Genomic DNA, 18,493 nt, shown 5'->3' on the forward strand with positions numbered 1-18,493 from the left:
GCAGGGGGTTGGACTTGATGGCCTTTAAAGGCCTCTTCAACCCAAACCAGTCTGGGATTCCATGAGTGCCAGATCCTAGAGCAGTGGGGCTGGAGGCTGGTGTTTGTATCCCAGTGGAAGGAGCCTTTGGCTCACCACTGCTCCTGGAGAGAGGCATGGGGCTGTGGGGGAAGGGACACAGGATTGAGCCCCAGCTGACAACCCCGCCTTGTGCACCTCACTGTGTGCCACCAGGCCTGCAGCAGTGTCCAGCTTCCCTCGACCTGGCAGCACCCCAAAGCCCTGCCCCATATCCTCCACTACTCAAAAGCACTGGTCCAGTCTCCCAGCACCCCAAAACCTGGCTCCAAGTCCACCTGCAGCACCCCAAACCCCAGCTGTATGGCCCCACGGCAACTCAGCCTCCCTCCTGCCCCACCTAGCACCCCAAAACCCTGCTCCATGCCCCCCTACCCTGCTTCAGTGCTCTTCCAGCACTCCCAGCTGTGCTCCATGCCCCCCTAGCATCCCAAAGCTGTGCCCTATACTCTCCAGCACCCCAACCACAGCTCTGTGACCCTTCAGCACCTAAAAACCTGGCTCCAAGTCCCCTTGCAGCACCCCAAAACTGGACTGCATGGCCCCCCAGGCACCCCAACGCCCTACTCCAGCCCCTTTCCAGCACCTCAAAGCCATGCTCCAGCCACTTCCCTGCATTCCCAACTTCTGAGCAACCCAAAACCTGCCTCCTAAGCCCCCCAGCACCCCAAAAACCTTGCTCCAGCTCCCCCATCCCTGCTCCCCCTCTCCCCCCCAGCACACCAAAACCTGGCTCCAGGTTCCCTTGCAGCACCCCAAAACTGAACTGCCTGCCCCCCCCCCGGCACCCCAAAGCGCTCCTCCAACATCCGCCCCCCTGCTCCAGCCCCCAGGGCTTCCCAAAACCCCACTCCGGCCTCTTACACCCCACAAAACCCCGGGGACCGCCACCCCGGCACCGCCTCCTGCCCGTTCCCGCGCTCCGCCGCGCGAGATTTCCCGCCTCCGGGCCTCGGGTGGGCGCGGTTATGCTAATGAAGGGGTTGTGGTTATGCAAATCACCCCGGGCCCGGAGCAGCGGGACGCGGCGAGCGGTGAGTGCTGGCGGCAGGGGTCGTGGAGCTTGGGGGAGAGCGGAGCCGGGGCGGTCGCCCCGGCTCCGCTCTCCCCCAGCTTCCCGACCTCCTAGAGGAGCTTCCCGGGAGATCGGGACGACTTCAAGGCCCAGGAATTGGGGCGGGGAAGGAGGAAGGGCAGCCTTCGGCAACACGGCAAGGACAGCCCCGGGTCTCGCTGGGTTACCGCGGCAAGGGATGGCACCGAGCAGCGCCGAGCCCCCTGCTGTATCCCCCGCCGAGCAGCCAGCCCCTTTCCCAAATCCCAGCCGCAAGATGAACCTTTCCATGACCTCTTGAGCTCGGTTAATGATGGTTAATTAACCCGCCGTTAATTACAGCTCTGCTGTATCCCCGGGGGGGGCTTTGTTTTCCCGGTCGGCTCCGGGACTGGGGGGAGCTTGGTTGTCTCTGGGGTGATGGTTAGAGAGTCACCGAAGTGTTTGGGTTGGAAAAGCCCTCTGAGATCATCCAGCTGTCAACTTGAGACCACGGTGGGCGTTAAACCAGGTCCCCAGGGGCCATGCCAGGTCCCGCAGGATGAGATCGTGTCCGTTTTTCAGGTCGCAGAGTGTTGGGAAGCAGCTTCCCCGTGGCAGGGTGGTGAGCAGTCAGCTGGGGCAGACCTTGGCAGCTCCTGTGGCCATGTGTTGGCTCTGGCTGCAGCCTGCCCGCCGGGTTTGTCTCGTTTGGGGCAGCGTGAAGGGGCAGCAGCCTGTGTTGTGGTTCTCTGGGTGCTTCTTTCCCCTTCTCACACCAAGGGCACCAGTGGGCTGGGCTGGGTGAAGGTGCAGGGTTTGGGTGCTGTGGGTTGGGCTGGGCTGGGCTGGGTGAAGGTGCAGAGTTTGGGTGCCGTGGGTTGGGCTGGGCTGGGCTTTGAGCAACCCTGGCATGGAGGAGCAAAGGTGAAGCCACTCTGTGCCAGGGCCCTTTGCTGGACAGGGAGCTGCAGGGCTGCTCTGAAAGCCCTCTGTGCTGGGGGCTCTGATGTGCCTGAAGCAAGGGGCTCCAAGACAGGTTTGGGCCTTCAGGGTGGAGAAGGAGGCTCTGCCAGGAGCCCTGAGGGGACTTGGGCAGAAGCAGCCCAGTTCTAGGGGCTGGAGCAGCTCTCCTGTAGGCACTGACTGAAAGAATTGAGGCTGCTCAGCCTGGAGAAGAGAAGGCTCCAGGGAGACCTCAGAGCTGCATTTCAGCGTCTGAAGGGGCTGCAGGCAGGCTGGGGAGGGACTGCTCAGGAGGGACTGTGGGGATAGGAGGAGGGGCAGTGGTGTGAAACTGGAGCAGGGCAGAGTTAGGTTGGCCATCAGGAGGAAGCTCTGCACAGTGAGGCTGGGGAGAGCCTGGCACAGGCTGCCCAGGGAGGTGGTTGAGGCCCTGTCCCTGGAGACATTCGAGATGAGACTTGATGTGGCTCTGAGCTGCTTGATCTAGTTGGAGATGTCCCTGCTGCCTGCAGGGGGGGTTCAACAAGATGACCTTTGAGGGTCCCTTTGTGTTCTGGGGTTGTGGTCCAGAACCTCATCACAGCACCCACAGCCCTTGCTCTGCATCCCCCAGCTGGGGGGCATCTGAGGGGGCTCTGTGGCTGTAGGACCCTGATGGCCATGTCCAGCCAGCTATGGGTGAGAGGAGCCTGTGGCTGGTGACACCTTCTCCTGCACATGAGGCTGTAGAGAGGCTCCCCAGGCTTTGCAGCAGGGGAGTGCTCCCCTGGGCCCACCCACCCCTGCTGTTATCTCTGCTCTGCAACTCCCAGGGGTGCCCATCTCCTCCTTCCCTGGAGGGGACAGTGTCTGGAGCTGTGGCCTCTATCTGTGCCATACAGTCAGGTGCCTCTGCACCCACCCCATCCCTCCTCCCCTTCCTCCCTGGGGGATTAACAGCTTAAAGCCTTGGTTTGGATTCTCGAGGTGGGGTTTGTTCACTGAGCCCTTTGTTCTGCATTGCTGCCTGCCTGGAGCCCTGCCCAGAGCTGTGCCCAGAGCCCTGCCCAGAGCTGTGCCCACAGTCCAGCCCAGAGCCCTGCCTGGAGCTGCCCACCCCAGTTCCCCCAGGGCTGTCCCCTTCCCTGCAAGTAAGGGCTGTGGTGACACTGTTCCAGGGCTAGAACTGACTTGCCCAGTGGTGCTGTGGCACTGCCAGCTTGCCTGGCAGCTGCTCTGAGCACCCCCAAGCCCAATGTGAGTGTTTATGGTGTCTGTAGTTACCCATAGGTGCCTTTTCCCCCCATCCTCAGCAGAGGTGGCTGCCAGGGGTGTGAGAGACTCAGCTCGAGCTCTGGACTGATCATGATGCCCCTACAAGTGCCCTGTGCACGGGGGTGACCTGATTCAGGCTGAGGATTTGGCTCAGCATCAGGTCTGGAGTGTGTAAGATGGGTGAAGAGCTCCCATTAAAGGCTTTCCAGAGGAACAGAGCTGCCCAGCTCCACTGCTGCCTGGTGTCCTGGGTGCCAGTGGCAAAGCCTCTGCCCTGGACTCTGCCCTGGGATGCTCTGAGCTGTGTCTGTTCCCCAGAGAGGATTACTGCTGGGGAGTCCCTCTTGGGATGGGACTGAGGCCAGCAGAGCTGCTGTCCCATCCTTGTGCCTGCTGCCTCCCATGGCAAGCCCTGCCTTGCCCAGGCTGGAGGAATCCCACTTGCCCTTGGCAGAAGCCCATCTGCAGCCCTCCTCCCACCTCCCTCCCTCTGATTTCAGCTCTCAGAACAAAATCTGTGCCCTCCAGGAGGGGCTTTGCTGTTTGGCTGCTCTGTGCACAGTGTGGGTGAGACACAGCCCCAGGGCTCCCTGCAGCTGCTCTCTGCTCCAGCACCTCACAGCTCCCCACTCCCAGCCTTCTCCCAGCCCCTTCATCACACTCCCACCAACCACACCCTGGGGACACTTCAGTGCTGGGGGGAATAACAGAATCAAGGACTCATTTGGGTTGGGGAAGGCCTCTAAGGTCATCCAGTCCAACATCAACCCAGCCCCACCATGGCCACTGAACCTTGTCCCACAGTGCCATGGCCACAAGGTTCTGGAACCCCTCCAGCCATGGGGACTCCACCACCTCCCTGGGCAGCCTCTGCCAGTCCCTGACCACTCTTGCCCCAAAGAAATTGTTCCTCATCTCCAACCTCAGCCTCCCCTGGCACAATTCCAGCACACTTCCTCTCCTTCTGGCCCCTGAGACTTGGGAGCAGAGCCCAACCCCCAGCTCACTGCAACCTCCTCTCAGGGAGCTGTAGAGGGCAGTGAGGTCTCCCTCAGCCTCCTCTTCTTCCAGGCTGAGGACCCCCAGCTCCCTCAGCCTAGAAATGCAGGTGCAGAGGAGTTTCAGCTGTGACACAGCTAACCCTGGGTGTCAGTTGAGTCATTGCTCTTTGTTACCCCTGACACCAGCCTTGCCCAGCTGCCCAGTTCTCTTTAACCAGCAGTAAGTGGCCACTGGAGCAGTGTGAGCACAGACCTCAAAGCCCTGGTGTCCCCTGGATGATCCTGCACCTCTCTCACCTCTGTAACCACATCTGTACACTGTGCCCACAAGTGCCTTGTGCTGCCCAGGGCAGACTTGGAGGACAAAACCTGTCTCAGAGTTCTGCAGAGGTTCAAGAGAGGTTCAACAAGGCCCAAGGGCAAGGTGCTGCACATGGGCCAGGGCAATCCCAAGCACAGATACAGGCTGGAGAGCAGCCCTGAGGGGAAGGACTTGGGGGTGCAAAGCTGGACATGAACCAGCAGCCAGCACTGCCAGCCCAGCCCCAGCCTGGCCTGGGCTGAGCCCCAGCAGTGTGGGCAGCAGGGGCAGGGAGGGGATTCTGCCCCTCTGCTGTGCTCTGCTCAGACCTCCCTGCAGTGCTGGGGCAGCTCTGGAGCCCTCAGCACAGCACAGCCAGGGAGCTGCTGGAGCAGGGCAGAGGAGGCCACAGCAGTGCTGGCAGGGCTGGAAGCCCTCTGCTGGGAGGCCAGGCTGAGAGAGTTGGGGCTGTACAGCCTGGAGGAGAGAAGGCTCCAGGGAGACCTTCTGGTGGCCTTGCAGTGCTTCAAGGGCTGAGCAGAGAGCTGGGGACAGAGATTTTCTCAGGGCCTCTTGTGAGAGGCCAAGGGGTGATGGTTTGACCTAAAGGAGAGAGATTGAGAGTGGAGAGAAGGAGAAATGTTTGCCCCTGAGGGTGGTGAGAGCCTGGCCCAGGCTGTCCAGAGAGGTGGAGCTGCCCCAGGGCTGGCACCATCCCAGGTGAGGATGTTTGGGGCTCTGAGCAGCCTGATGTGTGAAGGGTGCCCTTGCCCATGGCAGGGACTTGGAACTAGATGATCTTCAAGGTCTCTTCCAAGCCAAACCATTCTGTGGCTAAGCAGTTTCAGATGGTTTAATCTATCAGCCCCTGGCTGCTCGAGAGCTGCTGGAGCAGAGGTGGCCTCAGGAGGCTGCTTGTGCTGCAGCCTGGGAGCCTGGTGCTGCACTGGGGGCTGTCGTTTGTGCACTGGGAGGTGCTGTGGGGAGGAGGTGGCATCATCCCTGTTTGTGCAATGCTGAGCTCTGTCTGCACCCAGCAGGCTGGGCTGGGGCTGGGGCTGGGGCTGGCTGGGCTGCAGCTTGTGCTCCCCACATGTGCCTGGGGCAGGACAGGGACAGCCCTGCAGTGGCAGCCTGGAACCCAGCCCCTCCTGGCCTGGGCCAGTGGCAGCAGCTAACCAGGACTCCTTTGGTGTTCCAGAGTCTCCTTCCACAGGCTGCTGGGGAAGGCCCAGGATGCAGGCAGCCTCCATCCTCCACAGTGGCTACTTCCACCCCGTGCTGCGCTCCTGGCAGTGCACCACGACTGCCTTGGATGCCTCCAACCTCATCTACCCCATCTTTGTCACGTGAGTGAGCCCTGGCTGCCTGGCTCAGGGCTGGGCCAGGCTCAGACTGCCTGGCTTAGGCACTCCCTAAGCTCTTGGGCAGGTTCTGACTGCCTGTGGGCAAGCCTGAGAGGGGAGCTTCCTTCTCACACCAAGTCCTCACACCTCTGTCCCATCCACCCCTACAGTGACAGCCCTGATGCAGTGGAGCCTATCCCCAGCCTCCCTGGACAAGCCAGGTAAGACCCCAGCCCCACCAGGCTCTGTGCCATGCCCCAGGCCTGAGCAGGGTTGGTGAATGGCCTGAGATGAGCCTGAGCCAGGGGTGATGCTCCCAGCCCTCTGCAGTCCCTGCCCTGGGGATCCCCTGGCACTGGGGAGCCTTCAGCCACTAAGGGAGTGGAGAGGATCCCACTGGGAATGCTGGGAGCATAGCAGTGCTGGCAGGGATGGTGCCAGGGCCTCAGGATGGCCCAGAGCTCTCACACATGTGGGCTGGGCTGGGCACACAGCAGCTGGAAGCAAATGGAGTTCCCAGCAGCCAGGAAAACGCTGCCAGGCTGTGGGCTCCTGTCCTGCCTTGGACTTGCTGGGCTGGCAGCTCCCATCTGCTGCTGCTCCATCAGCAGGTCTGTGCTCAGAGCAGCCCCAGGGGGTGGTCCTGTGGGGGAGGTGAGCCTGGATCTGCAACAAGGACAAAAGATAAGGACTGCAAGGGCAGGGCACAGAGTGGCCATGCCGGGTGGATAAGGCTCCTGTAGTCCCAGATAAGCTGCTGGATTGTTCCTCCCAGTGCTCAGGCTGCACCTCCCCTGGGCCTGCAGCTACTGCTTGGAGGGGATGCTGGATCCCTCCAGCCACAGCTCCTGAGGCACAGAGCAGCTCCCAGGCTCAGAGCAGCTCCCAGGGCTCAGAGCAGCTCCCAGGGCCCAGAGCAGCTCCCAGGGGACAGAGCAGCTCCCAGGCTCAGAGCAGCTCCCAAGTCACAGAGCAGCTCCCAGGCTCAGAGCAGCTCCCAGGGGACAGAGCAGCTCCCAAGTCACAGAGCAGCTCCCAGGCTCAGAGCAGCTCCCAGGGGACAGAGCAGCTCCCAAGTCACAGAGCAGCTCCCAGGGCCCAGAGCAGCTCCCAGGGCTCAGAGCAGCTCCCAAGTCACAGAGCAGCTCCCAGGGCCCAGAGCAGCTCCCAGGCTCAGAGCAGCTCCCAGGGCCCAGAGCAGCTCCCAAGTCACAGAGCAGCTCCCAGGGCCCAGAGCAGCTCCCAGGGCTCAGAGCAGCTCCCAAGTCACAGAGCAGCTCCCAGGGCCCAGAGCAGCTCCCAGCTCAGAGCAGCTCCCAGGGCTCAGAGCAGCTCCCAGGGCCCAGTGCAGCTCCCAGGGTCCAGAGCAGCTCCCAGGGCTCAGAGCAGCTCCCAGGACACAGAGCAGCTCCCAGGGCACAGAGCAGCTCCCAGCTCAGAGCAGCTCCCAGGGCCCAGAGCAGCTCCCAGGGCTCAGAGCAGCTCCCAGCTCAGAGCAGCTCCCAAGACTCAGAGCAGCTCCCAGGACACAGAGCAGCTCCCAGGACACAGAGCAGCTCCCAGGGCCTAGAGCAGCTCCCAGGGCTCAGAGCAGCTCCCAGGGCCCAGAGCAGCTCCCAGGGCACAAAGCAGCTCCCAGGGCACAGAGCAGCTCACCCCAGGGAGCAGCACCCAGGGCTCAGAGCAGCTCCCAGGGCTCAGAGCAGCTCACCCAAGGGAGCAGCTCCCAGCTCAGAGCAGCTCACCCCAGGCAGCAGCTCTGCAGGGCTGGGTGCCTGGCAGCTCTCTCCCTTTGCTCTTCTCAGGTATGGAGTCAACAGGCTGGAGGGGATGCTGAGTCCCCTGGTCAGGGATGGTCTGAAGTGTGTGCTCATCTTCGGGGTGCCCAGCAAGGTCCCCAAGGTCAGTGTGTGTGGTGCTGCCATGGGGCCTGGGGGAGAGCAGTGTGGGGCCGGGGGGGTCTCCTGGTCAAGGAGGAGCAATGCAGGCTCTCAGCAGAGCAGGACAGGGCTGGGGCTGGTCACCACAGCCAGAAAGCTCCTGGAGCTCTTGCAGGTGGCCCTGCACTGAGTGCTGAGAGCCAGCACTCCGTCCCTGTGCCCTTGCTGGTGGCCACAGCCCGGCCTCAGCCGTCAGGAAAGCTCTCCTGGGCAGCACTGCAGCCGCAGGGGAGCTGCTGGGAAGGCCTCAGCTCTGTGTGCTGAGACTGCTCCCTTCTGACAGGATGAGAGAGGCTCTGCTGCTGATGCAGAGGACTCCCCTGCCATCCAGGCCATCAGGAAGATCTGCTCCACCTTCCCAGAGCTGCTCATTGCCTGCGATGTCTGCCTGTGCCCCTACACCTCCCACGGCCACTGCGGTGAGCACAGCCTGGGCTGCTCCTCAGCCGCTGCCCTGCCAGCCCCCAGGCCTTGCCAGGGGCTGCTGGGGGGCTCCAGGGGCTGCTGAGGGGCTCCAGGGGCTGCTGAGGGGCTCCAGGGGCTGGGGGAGCTGGCTCCAGGGGCTGCTGGGGGGCTCCAGGGGCTGCTGGGGGGCTCCACGGGCTGGGGGGGCTGGCTGCAGGTGCTGCTGAGGGGCTCCAGGGGCTGCTGGGGGGCTCCAGGTGCTGCTGAGGGGCTCCAGGGGCTGCTGAGGGGCTCCAGGTGCTGGGGGGGCTGGCTCCAGGTGCTGCTGAGGAACTCCAAGGGGTGCTGAGGGGCTCCAGGTGGTGCTGAGGGACTCCATGTGCTGCTGAGGGACTCCAGGGGCTGCTGAGGGGCTGCTGAGGGGCTGCTGGTGCTGGGGGGACTGGCTCCAGGTGCTGCTGAGGGGCTCCAGGTGCTGCTGAGGGGCTCCAGGGGCTGCTGAGGGGCTGCAGGTGCTGGGGGGGTCTGGCTCCAGGTGGTGCTGAGGGGCTCCAGGTGCTGGGGGGGGCTGGCTCCAGGTGGTGCTGAGGGGCTCCAGGTGGTGCTGAGGGGCTCCAGGTGCTGGGGGGGGTCTGGCTGCATGTGCTAGGGGGGGGTCTGGCTGTATGTGCTGGGGGGGTCTGGCTCCACATGTTGAGGGGGGCTGGCTCCATGTGCTGGGAGAGGTCTGGCTCCATGTGCTTGGGGGGGTCTGGCTCCCTGTGCTGGGGGGGGGCTGGCTCCATGTGCTGGGGGGTCTGGCCAGCTCCTGTCCAAAGTCTTGGCTCCCCAGGCCTGGTGCAGTTGGGCCTGGAAGAGCTCTCCTGGGTCTTGCCAGCAGAGTGTGAGGCACAGGTGGTTAAGGACCCACTCCCTGCTCCCCTGGGTCTGTCTGAGTGCTCCTCTGTGTCCTCCATCTCTGCCTCCCCTTCCTGGCAGCTCCCACCCCTTGTGCACACTCCCTGGGGGGCTGTGTCACTGCTCTCCTGCTCCTCACTCATCTCCCTTACCGAGTTCCCACATCCTGCAGGGAGGCTGGAGAGAGGCTGCTCCCAAAGGCCTGCAGGGACAGGACCAGGGGCAAGGGTTTCAACCTAGAGCAGAGCAGGTTGAGATTGGCTGTTAGGAGCAGGTTCTGCCCCAGGAGGGCAGTGGAACGCTGTGCCAGGGTGCCCAGAGCAGCAGCTGGGGCCCCAGCCCTGGAGACCCTGAAGGAGAGGCTGGAGAGGGCTGTGGGCAGCCTGCTGTGGTGGAGGATGCCCCTGGGGGCTGCACTGAAGGCCTTTGGAGCTCCCTCCCAGCCCATTCCGGGACTCTGTGCTCCCCACTGTGGCTCTGTGCAGCAAGAGGAGCCCGGGGGGGAGGCAGCCAGCCCCCAGCCCCCAGCTCAGCCAGGGCTCTCTCCCAGGCATCCTGAGGGAAGATGGCAGCATCCAGAACGAGCTCAGCTGCCAGCGGCTGGCAGAAGTGGCCCTGGCCTACGCCAGAGCAGGTGAGCAGACTCCTGGCACCGGTGCCCCAGGCTCAGCCTTGCCCCTCTGCCTCTCAGTGGGCACAGAGGCTCCACCCAGCAGAGCTGTGGCTCTGAGCTGGGGGGAGCTGCCCCTGTGCTCCCCAGGCTGCCCCAGCAGAGCTGCCAGCCCTGGGGCCACCTCCTGCTGCAGGCAGAGCCCCAGCCTCGGGCAGTGCCTGGCACTGGTGGTGTCTGCCTGGGCAGTGCCTGGCATCAGTGGTGTCTGTCTGCCTGGGGCAGTGCCTGGCACCGGTGCTGTCTGCCTGGGCAGTGCCTGGCACCTGTGCTGTCTCCCTGGGGCAGTGCCTGGCACTGATGCTGTCTCCCTGGGGCAGTGCCTGGCACCAGTGCTGTCTCCCTGGGCAGTGCCTGGCACCAGTGCTGTCTCCCTGGGGCAGTGCCTGGCACCAGTGCTGTCTCCCTGGGCAGTGCCTGGCACCAGTGCTGTCTCCCTGGGGCAGTGCCTGGCACCAGTGCTGTCTCCCTGGGCAGTGCCTGGCACCTGTGCTGTCTCCCTGGGGCAGTGCCTGGCACCAGTGCTGTCTCCCTGGGCAGTGCCTGGCACCAGTGCTGTCTCCCTGGGGCAGTGCCTGGCACCGGTGCTGTCTCCCTGGGGCAGTGCCTGGCACTGGTGCTGTCTCCCTGGGGCAGTGCCTGGCACCGGTGCTGTCTCCCTGGGGCAGTGCCTGGCACCGGTGCTGTCTCCCTGGGGCAGTGCCTGGCACCGGTGCTGTCTCCCTGGGGCAGTGCCTGGCACTGATGCTGTCTCCCTGGGCAGTGCCTGGCACCAGTGCTGTCTCTCTGGGGCAGTGCCTGGCACTGATGCTGTCTCCCTGGGGCAGTGCCTGGCACCTGTGCTGTCTCCCTGGGCAGTGCCTGGCACCTGTGCTGTCTCTCTGGGCAGTGCCTGGCACCAGTGCTGTCTCTCTGGGGCAGTGCCTGGCACTGATGCTGTCTCCCTGGGGCAGTGCCTGGCACCTGTGCTGTCTCCCTGGGCAGTGCCTGGCACCTGTGCTGTCTGCCTGGGCAGTGCCTGGCACTGATGCTGTTTCCCTGGGCAGTGCCTGGCACCTGTGCTGTCTCCCTGGGCAGTGCCTGGCACCAGTGCTGTCTCCCTGGGCAGTGCCTGGCACCTGTGCTGTCTCTCTGGGGCAGTGCCTGGCACCAGTGCTGTCTCTCTGGGGCAGTGCCTGGCACTGATCCTGTCTCCCTGGGCAGTGCTTGGCACTGGTGCTGTCTCCCTGGGCAGTGCCTGGCACCAGTGCTGTCTCCCTGGGCAGTGCCTGGCACCTGTGCTGTCTCCTGCAGGCTGCCAGGTCGTCGCCCCCTCGGACATGATGGACGGCCGCATCGCTGCCATCAAGAGGGCTCTGCTCTCCAGTGACCTGGGCAACAAGGTGAGCTGGGCAGCTGGGGGTGCCAGAGGTGCCAGTGCAGCACCACAGCACCTGACCAAGGCCTCTCCTCGCCCAGAGGGAGGCACTGCCCTGCCCCACTGCTCGCAGGGAGGGAACCTCCTTGGCTGGCCCCCAGCCCAGCTCGGTGCCTTCAACACTGGGAGGTGTCCTGGGAAGGGCAACAGAGCTGGGGAGGGGTCTGGGGCACAGCCCTGTGAGGAGAGGCTGAGGGAGCTGGGGTTGCTGAGCCTGGAGAAGAGGAGGCTCAGGGGAGACCTTCTTGCTCTCTCCAACTCCCTGAAGGGAGGTTGTAGCCAGGTGGGGGTTGGGCTCTTCTCCCAGGCACTCAGCATCAGAACAAGAGGACACAGTCTCAAGCTGTGCCAGGGGAGGCTTAGGCTGGAGGTGAGGAGAAAGTTCTTCCCAGAGAGAGTTGTTGGCCATTGGGATGTGCTGCCCAGGGAGGTGGTGGAGTCCCCATCCCTGGAGGTGTTCCAGAGGGGATTGGATGTGGCACTTGGGGCCATGGTTTAGTCATGAGGTCTGTGGTGCCAGCTTGGACTCAATGATCCTCGAGGTCTCTTCCAACCTTGGTGATACTGTGAGACTGTGAGACTGTCTGTGGTGGGTTAAGGAACAGCTGCTGAGCACAGAGAGGTCCTCCGGGAGCAGCAGGCAGCCCCAAGAGGGATGACACCAGAAATTATGTCATTCCATCCCATAATACTGCATCTTTGCCTTCTATATAAACTGACTGCAGAGGCAATGCTGCCTTTTCTTACCTCTCACTCTCAGCTCCCAGCCAGACCTCATCTCTTTGGGGGGAGGTCTGCAGCCTGGCTTTGGCCTTGGCATCACTGGGGCCTGGGGAGGGAGGTTGGGGGCAGGGGGAGGCTCTGAATGATAGAATCAATGAGGTTGGAAAAGACCTCAGAGATCATCAAGCCCAACCTATGACCTAACACCCAACACCTCCTGACAACTAAACCATGGCTCCAAGTGCCACATCCAATCCCCTCTTGAACACCCAGGCAAGCAGCACCAGAACAAGAGGACACAGTCTCAAGCTGTGCCAGGGGAGGTTTAGGCTGGAGGGGAGGAGAAAGTTCTTCCCAGCAAGAGAGACTGGCCATTGGGATGTGCTGCCCAGGGAGGTGGTGGAGTCACCATCCCTGGAGGTGTTCAGGAGGGGATTGGATGTGGCACTTGGTGCCATGGTCTAGTCACGAGGTCTGTGGTGCCAGTTTGGACTCGATGATCCTCGAGGTCATTTCCAACCTTAGTGATGCTGTGAGACTGTGCCAGGCTGCTGGCACAGGAAGGAGTCAAAGCTGCTGCTGCTGCTCTGTGCTGCTGAGGCCTCACCAGTGCCCAGCCCTGGGCTCCCCAGCTCAGGAAGGACAAAGAACTCCTGGAGAGAGTCCAGCACAGGGCCAGAGAGGTGCTGAGGGCACTGGAGCAGCTCTGATGAGGAGAGGCTGAGGGCTGAGGGCTGGGGCTGCTCAGCCTGGAGGCTGAGGATCCTCTCAGTGCTTACCAAAAGCTAAGGGTGGGTGGCAGGGGGGTGAGGCCAGGCTCCTCTCAGTGGTCCCCAGAGACAGGACAAGAGGCCATGGGCATGAACTTGAACACAGAAAGTTCCTTCTAAGCATGAGGAGAAACTTCTTCCCTGTGAGGGTGGCAGGGCCCTGGAGCAGGCTGCCCAGGGAGGTGCTGCAGCCTCTGGAGGCTTTCAAGGTCCTCCTGGACACTTTCCTGGGTGCCCTGCCCTGGGTGCCCTGCTCTGGCAGGGGAGTTGGGCTGGGTGATCTCTGGAGGGCCCCTCCAGCCCCTGCCATTGTGTGAAGACAGCCAGGGGAGGGCATGGCTCCTGCCCTGCTGCCAGGGTGCAGCACCCAGCTTGTGGCACTCCCAGCTCTGCTCTCCTCTGCAGGTCTCAGTGATGAGCTACAGTGCCAAGTTTGCTTCCTGCTTCTATGGGCCCTTCAGGTGAGTGTCCCCAGCCAGGGCTGGGCTGCCCAGGACACGTTCCCCCATGGCAGTGACTTGAGAGCAGGCCTTGGTCAGAGCCTGGGCCACAGCTGAAGCCATGCTGATGGCTTTGGGAGCTCCCCTCCTGCTTCCCAAGGCACAAAGGAGACCTGCACCTCGCTCAGGAGAGGCTGGCTGGTGGGAAGATCAGCTTGGGTGATCCTCTGTCCCACCCCTTCACCCCTCTGCCCTGGCAGCAAGGCAAGCAGAGAGGAGTGGAGCTGCAGGAGCCAGTGTTGCCCCAAAGGGAACCCACAGCTAGAAGGCTCAGCACAGTCAGCTGGTGAAGGCCTCATCCCAAGAACATCCTGACCCCAGCAGGCTGTCCCTGAGGGACCTGCCTCAGAGAAGAGGGAAAGGAGACTGGCATGATTCTCCCCTAGCCTCTGGGGAGGGCAGTGGGTGTTGGGAGGAGAGCTCCCAAGGACAGCCTGGGCCTCACAGCCCTCCCAGGGCAATCCTGAGGCAGCTCAGGAGATTCCCTTTCCCCCAGCCCTGGTGGCTCAGGTGCTTGCCCTCACATTTGTGAAGCTGCACAAGGTGAGAGCCCTCCTGGTCCTCATGGGCTGCCCTCTGCCTTGCCCACCCCCAGGGATGCTGCTCAGTCCAAGCCTGCCTTCGGAGACCGGAGATGCTACCAGCTGCCCCCCGGCGCCAGGGGCCTGGCCCTGCGAGCTGTGGTGAGCCAGGCACAGGGCCAGGGGAGGGGGATGTGCCTCTGGGGGCTGGGAAACCATCACATGGCGCCCAGGGGACAAACAGTCACAGCCAGGCTGCAGCACTCTGGGGAGAGCAAGGCCAGGGGTGTTGGGGGGCCAAGGAGGGAAGGAGGCACATCAGCCAAAATGGTCCAGGGTCTTCTTTGTGAGTGTCCAGGGGCTGGGGGCAGACTCCTCTCAGTGCTGCCCAGGGACAGGACCAGGGGCACTGGGCACAAACTGGAACCCAGGAGGTTGCATCTGAACAGGAGAGAAAACATCTCTCCTGTGAGGCTGCTGGAGGCCTGGAGCAGGCTGCCCAGAGAGGTTGTGGAGTCTCCTGGTGTGGAGAGCTTCCAACCCCAACTGGGCATTGTGCTTCTGGACAGGCTGCTGTGGGTGCCCTGCTTTAGCAGCAGGGGTTGCACTGGATGATCTCCAGAGGTCCCTTCCAATCCCCCTGGGCATTGTGCTCCTGGGCAGGCTGCTGTGGGTGCCCTGCTGGAGCAGGGGCTTGGACTGATGATCTCCAGAGGTCCCTTCCAACCCCACCATGCTGGGGGTTCTGTGATTCCCTCTCCACAAGCAAGAGAAAGAGGAGACCCATCAGCCTGCCAGAGAGCTGGTCCCCAGTGTGGGCCTAAGGACACTGCTGGAACCTGTGATGAGCTCATACCCCGCTGGGGCTTAGGGCACCAGGTCCAAGGACCTCCAGCCCTCAGCTTTCCCCAGGGCACTCCGTGCCTGGTGTGGGAAGTGCTGGCTCTCCTCTATCACAGCTCCATCAGCTTCTGTGGCCACTGGTTCACCAAAGCCTAGTTCACTGGCCTGCAGCAGGAACAGTGTGGCCAGAAGGAGCAGGGAAGTCCTTGTGCCCTGTGCTCAGCACTGCTCAGGCCACACCTTGAGTCCTGTGTCCAGTTCTGGGCCCCTCAGTTCAAGAAGGACATTGAGAGACTTGAAGGTGTCCAGAGAAGGGCAAGAAAGCTGGGGAGGGGTCTGGAGCACAGCCCTGTGAGGAGAGGCTGAGGGAGCTGGGGTTGCTTAGCCTGGAGAAGAGGAGGCTCAGGGGAGACCTTCTTGCTCTCTCCAACTCCCTGCAGGGAGGTTGTAGCCAGGTGGGGGTTGGGCTCTTCTCCCAGGCACCCAGCACCAGAACAAGAGGACACAGTCTCAAGCTGTGCCAGGGGAGGTTTAGACTCGAGGTGAGGAGAAAGTTCTTCACTGAGAGTCATTGGTCATTGGGATGTGCTGCCCAGGGAGGTGGTGGAGTCCCCATCCCTGGAGGGGTTCCAGAGGGGATTGGATGTGGCACTTGGTGCCATGGTCTAGTCATGAGGTCTGTGTTGATAGGTTGGACTCGATGATCCTCGAGGTCCTTTCCAACCTTGGTTATACTGTGAGACTGTGAAAGCCTCCTGTGATCCCTCCTGGGAACACTGGCCATCAATCCAAACCTTCTGAGCAAATTTAACCACACAGTTGCTGGAAAGGTTCCCTGAGCCCTGGGGCTGTGTGTGTTGCCCTGGCAGGACCGGGACGTGCAGGAGGGAGCAGACATGCTGATGGTGAAGCCAGGGATGCCCTACCTGGACCTCGTGAGGGACGTCAAGGCCCGAGTAAGCTCGCTGTGTGCCAGCAGAGGCACGGGGTGGGTGGGCAGGGGGTGGGCAGCTGGGGCTCTGGAGGAGTGTCTGTGGTTCGCTTTCACGCCTGCCGTGGGCACTGCGGGGGGTGCCGGGGTGTACCCCGCCGGCTGACCTGCGCCCCCCGCAGCACCCCACGCACCCGCTGGCCGTGTACCACGTCTCGGGAGAGTTCGCCATGCTGTGGCACGGGGCCCACGCCGGGGCCTTCAGCCTGGAGGCTGCAGTCAGGGAGGCGATGACGGCCTTCAGGCGCGCAGGTGAGGCGGCGGGCCCGGGGCCGGCGGCGGGCCCGGGGCCTGCTCCGTGCCCGGGGCCTGCTCCGTGCCCGCCACCCTGCCCCCCTGCCCCCGCCGTGGCGGCTACAGCGGCTGCTCTCTCCGCAGGGGCCGACATCATCATCACCTACTTCACGCCGCAGCTCCTGCGCTGGCTCCGGGAGGAGGCGGCGGCGGCGGCGGGGCGGGCCTGAGGGCGGGGCTTCCGCGCGGGGGGCGGGGCTTCCGGTGACGCGGGCCGGGGAGCGGCGCAGGTGGGTGCGAGCTGGGAGGGGGGGGGAACCTGCGGCCGTGCGTGCCTGCCCCGGGGCGCCGGGACCTCGGCGTGCCCCGCGATCACCCCCGTGCAGCTCCCCCAGCGCAGCAGGGACAGCCCCGGCTGTGCCCTGTACGTCCCCGCCCCCAGCACCCGGCCGTGCTCTGTACCTCCCCCCCCAGCACCGCGGGGACAGCCCCGGCTGTGCCCCGGGATCACCTCCGTGCACCCACCCCCCCGTGCACCCCCCCAGCACCGCGGGGACACACCCGGCTGTGCCCTATACCCCCCCAGCACCCCGGGGACACTCCCGGCTGTGCCCTGTACCCCCTCAGCACCCCGGGGACACTCCCGGCCGTGCCCTGTACCTCCCCCCCCAGCACCGCGGGAACAGCCCCGGCTGTGCTCCAGGATCACCTCCGTGCACCCACCCCCCCCGTGCACTCCCCCAGCACCGCGGGGACACACCCGGCTGTGCCCTGTACCCCCCCAGCACCTCGGGGACACTCCCGGCTGTGCCCTGTACCCCCCCAGCACCGCGGGAACAGACCCGGCTGTGCTCCGGGATCACCTCCGTGCACCCACCCCCCCCGTGCACCCCTCCCCGTGCACCCCCCCAGCACCGCGGGTACACTCCCGGCTGTGCCCGCAATTCAAGCACCGTGCCCCCCCCCCCCCCCCAATCGTTCCAAACACCCCAGGTGCAACCCTACGTGTGCCCTGTGCACCCACCCCACACGCTGGGTACACCCCTGTGTGCACCCCATCGCCAGGCTGCCCCAGCCTGGTTGACACTTCCCCACGGGTCTCAGCGTTTCTGTATCCTAGAGGGGGCCTGAGGCCCCCCCAGAGGACATCGAAACCGGGGGGGGTGATAGGGGCACAGGGCCAGCGCCCGCACCGCTCCGACCACCCCGCCGAGCCGCGCAGGCTCCGTGCGGAGCCCTGGGCTCTCCGCTGCCTTCGCTGTAGGTTCCCCGCAGCCCGAGCCGTGCTGCAGCCATGCTTAAGCTCCGCTTGCTAACGTGGGACGTGAAGGACACCCTGCTGCGGATGCGGCAGCCGCTGGGGCAGAGCTACGCGGCCGAGGCGCGGGCTCACGGCGTGCCGGTGCAGCCCGAGGCGCTGGCTCGGGCGTTCCGGGAGGCGTACGGGGAGCAGAGCCGCCGCTTCCCCAACTACGGCCGGGGCCAGGGCCTCAGCTCCCGGCAGTGGTGGGTCGACGTGGTGAAGCAGACCTTCAGGCTCTCGGGTGTGCAGGACGAGAGAGTGCTCACGCTGATGGCAGAGAAGCTCTACCAGGACTACTGCGGCGCCGGCAACTGGGAGCTGCTGCCCGGCGCCAGCGAGACCCTGAGGCAGTGCCGCCAGCGCGGCTTCCGCATGGGCGTCGTCTCCAACTTCGACCAGAGGCTGGAAACCATCCTCTGCCAGTGCAACCTGCGGCACCACTTCGACTTTGTCCTCAGCTCCGAGGCCGCGGGCTTCGCCAAGCCGGACGGGAGGATCTTCCAGCAGGCCCTGCGCCTCGGCGGGGTGCCCCCGGGGCAGGCGGCTCACGTCGGGGATGACTACAGCCGGGATTACCGAGCAGCCCGTGCCGTGGGCATGCACAGCTTCCTGCTCTGCGCTGACCGCCAGGGCGAGCAGCCGGAGGTGCCCCCCGAGCACGTCCTGCCCACGCTCAGCCACCTCCTGGCTCTCGTTGAGAAGGGATAGCTGCGTGCTGGAGGAGGAGCAGCTCTGCTGCTGAGCCCTGCGCTGGTCCTGGGGGGGAATCCCTTGCTGCTGACAGGGCAGGGAAAGGCAACTGGTGCCTGTGGAACTGGCAGCTGCTGCAGCAGGAGGCTGGTGATGCAATCAAACGTATCTGTGCTCAGCAGCGCTGCTGATGTTCTTCAGAGCTCTAAGAAGAGGGTCACTGGTGGTGTCTTCCCCTAATGGAAGTGGGGGCTGGGTCGGGCTGGGTCAAGCTGTGCTCCAGAAGGCTCATTCTGGCAGGAGGGCTGGGGCTTAGCCCTCAGGAGGCAGCCCTGCCGTGCCCCTGTGCAAGCCCATCAGCAGGGCTGGGGTTGGTTCTCTACTAGGGAGGATCTGCTCATGGAGAGCTGCACCCAGGCCCTGCACACCCTGCTGTAGCCCAGGTTTGTCACCTCAGCAGCATTCCCTTCTCCAGCTGTGGCAGGAGACAGCTGTAGGCCTCCTCCTGCAGGCAAACTGGTCTGGAACTGGGCCATTCCACTTCACAAATGGCTAATTAAGAAACTTTACTTATTGGAGTATTATGAAATAAAGACAGATTTTAAACAGC

General features: G+C 63.9%; 2 protein-coding genes across 2 annotated transcripts; both read left to right on the plus strand.

The window, feature by feature from the left end:
* Positions 1-1,078: 1,078 nt before the first annotated feature.
* On the plus strand, positions 1,079-16,135 carry ALAD (aminolevulinate dehydratase). Its single transcript, XM_068164158.1, has 12 exons — positions 1,079-1,112; positions 5,835-5,982; positions 6,150-6,200; positions 7,785-7,881; positions 8,203-8,338; positions 9,772-9,855; positions 11,185-11,273; positions 13,207-13,262; positions 13,897-13,984; positions 15,535-15,621; positions 15,779-15,908; positions 16,035-16,135. The coding sequence occupies exons 2-12, from the start codon at positions 5,870-5,872 to the stop codon at positions 16,118-16,120; spliced, it is 1,017 nt and encodes a 338-aa protein (XP_068020259.1). The 5' UTR covers positions 1,079-1,112; positions 5,835-5,869; the 3' UTR covers positions 16,121-16,135.
* A 72-nt stretch (positions 16,136-16,207) lies between these two features.
* Positions 16,208-18,493, plus strand: HDHD3 (haloacid dehalogenase like hydrolase domain containing 3). Its single transcript, XM_068164159.1, has one exon. It carries the CDS (start codon positions 17,185-17,187, stop codon positions 17,899-17,901), a length of 717 nt encoding a protein of 238 aa, XP_068020260.1. The 5' UTR covers positions 16,208-17,184; the 3' UTR covers positions 17,902-18,493.

The sequence above is a fragment of the Melanerpes formicivorus genome, unplaced genomic scaffold (assembly GCF_026170545.1).
Source record: "Melanerpes formicivorus ecotype bairdi unplaced genomic scaffold, bMelFor1.0.p_v2 SCAF_77, whole genome shotgun sequence".
NCBI lineage: Eukaryota > Metazoa > Chordata > Aves > Piciformes > Picidae > Melanerpes > Melanerpes formicivorus.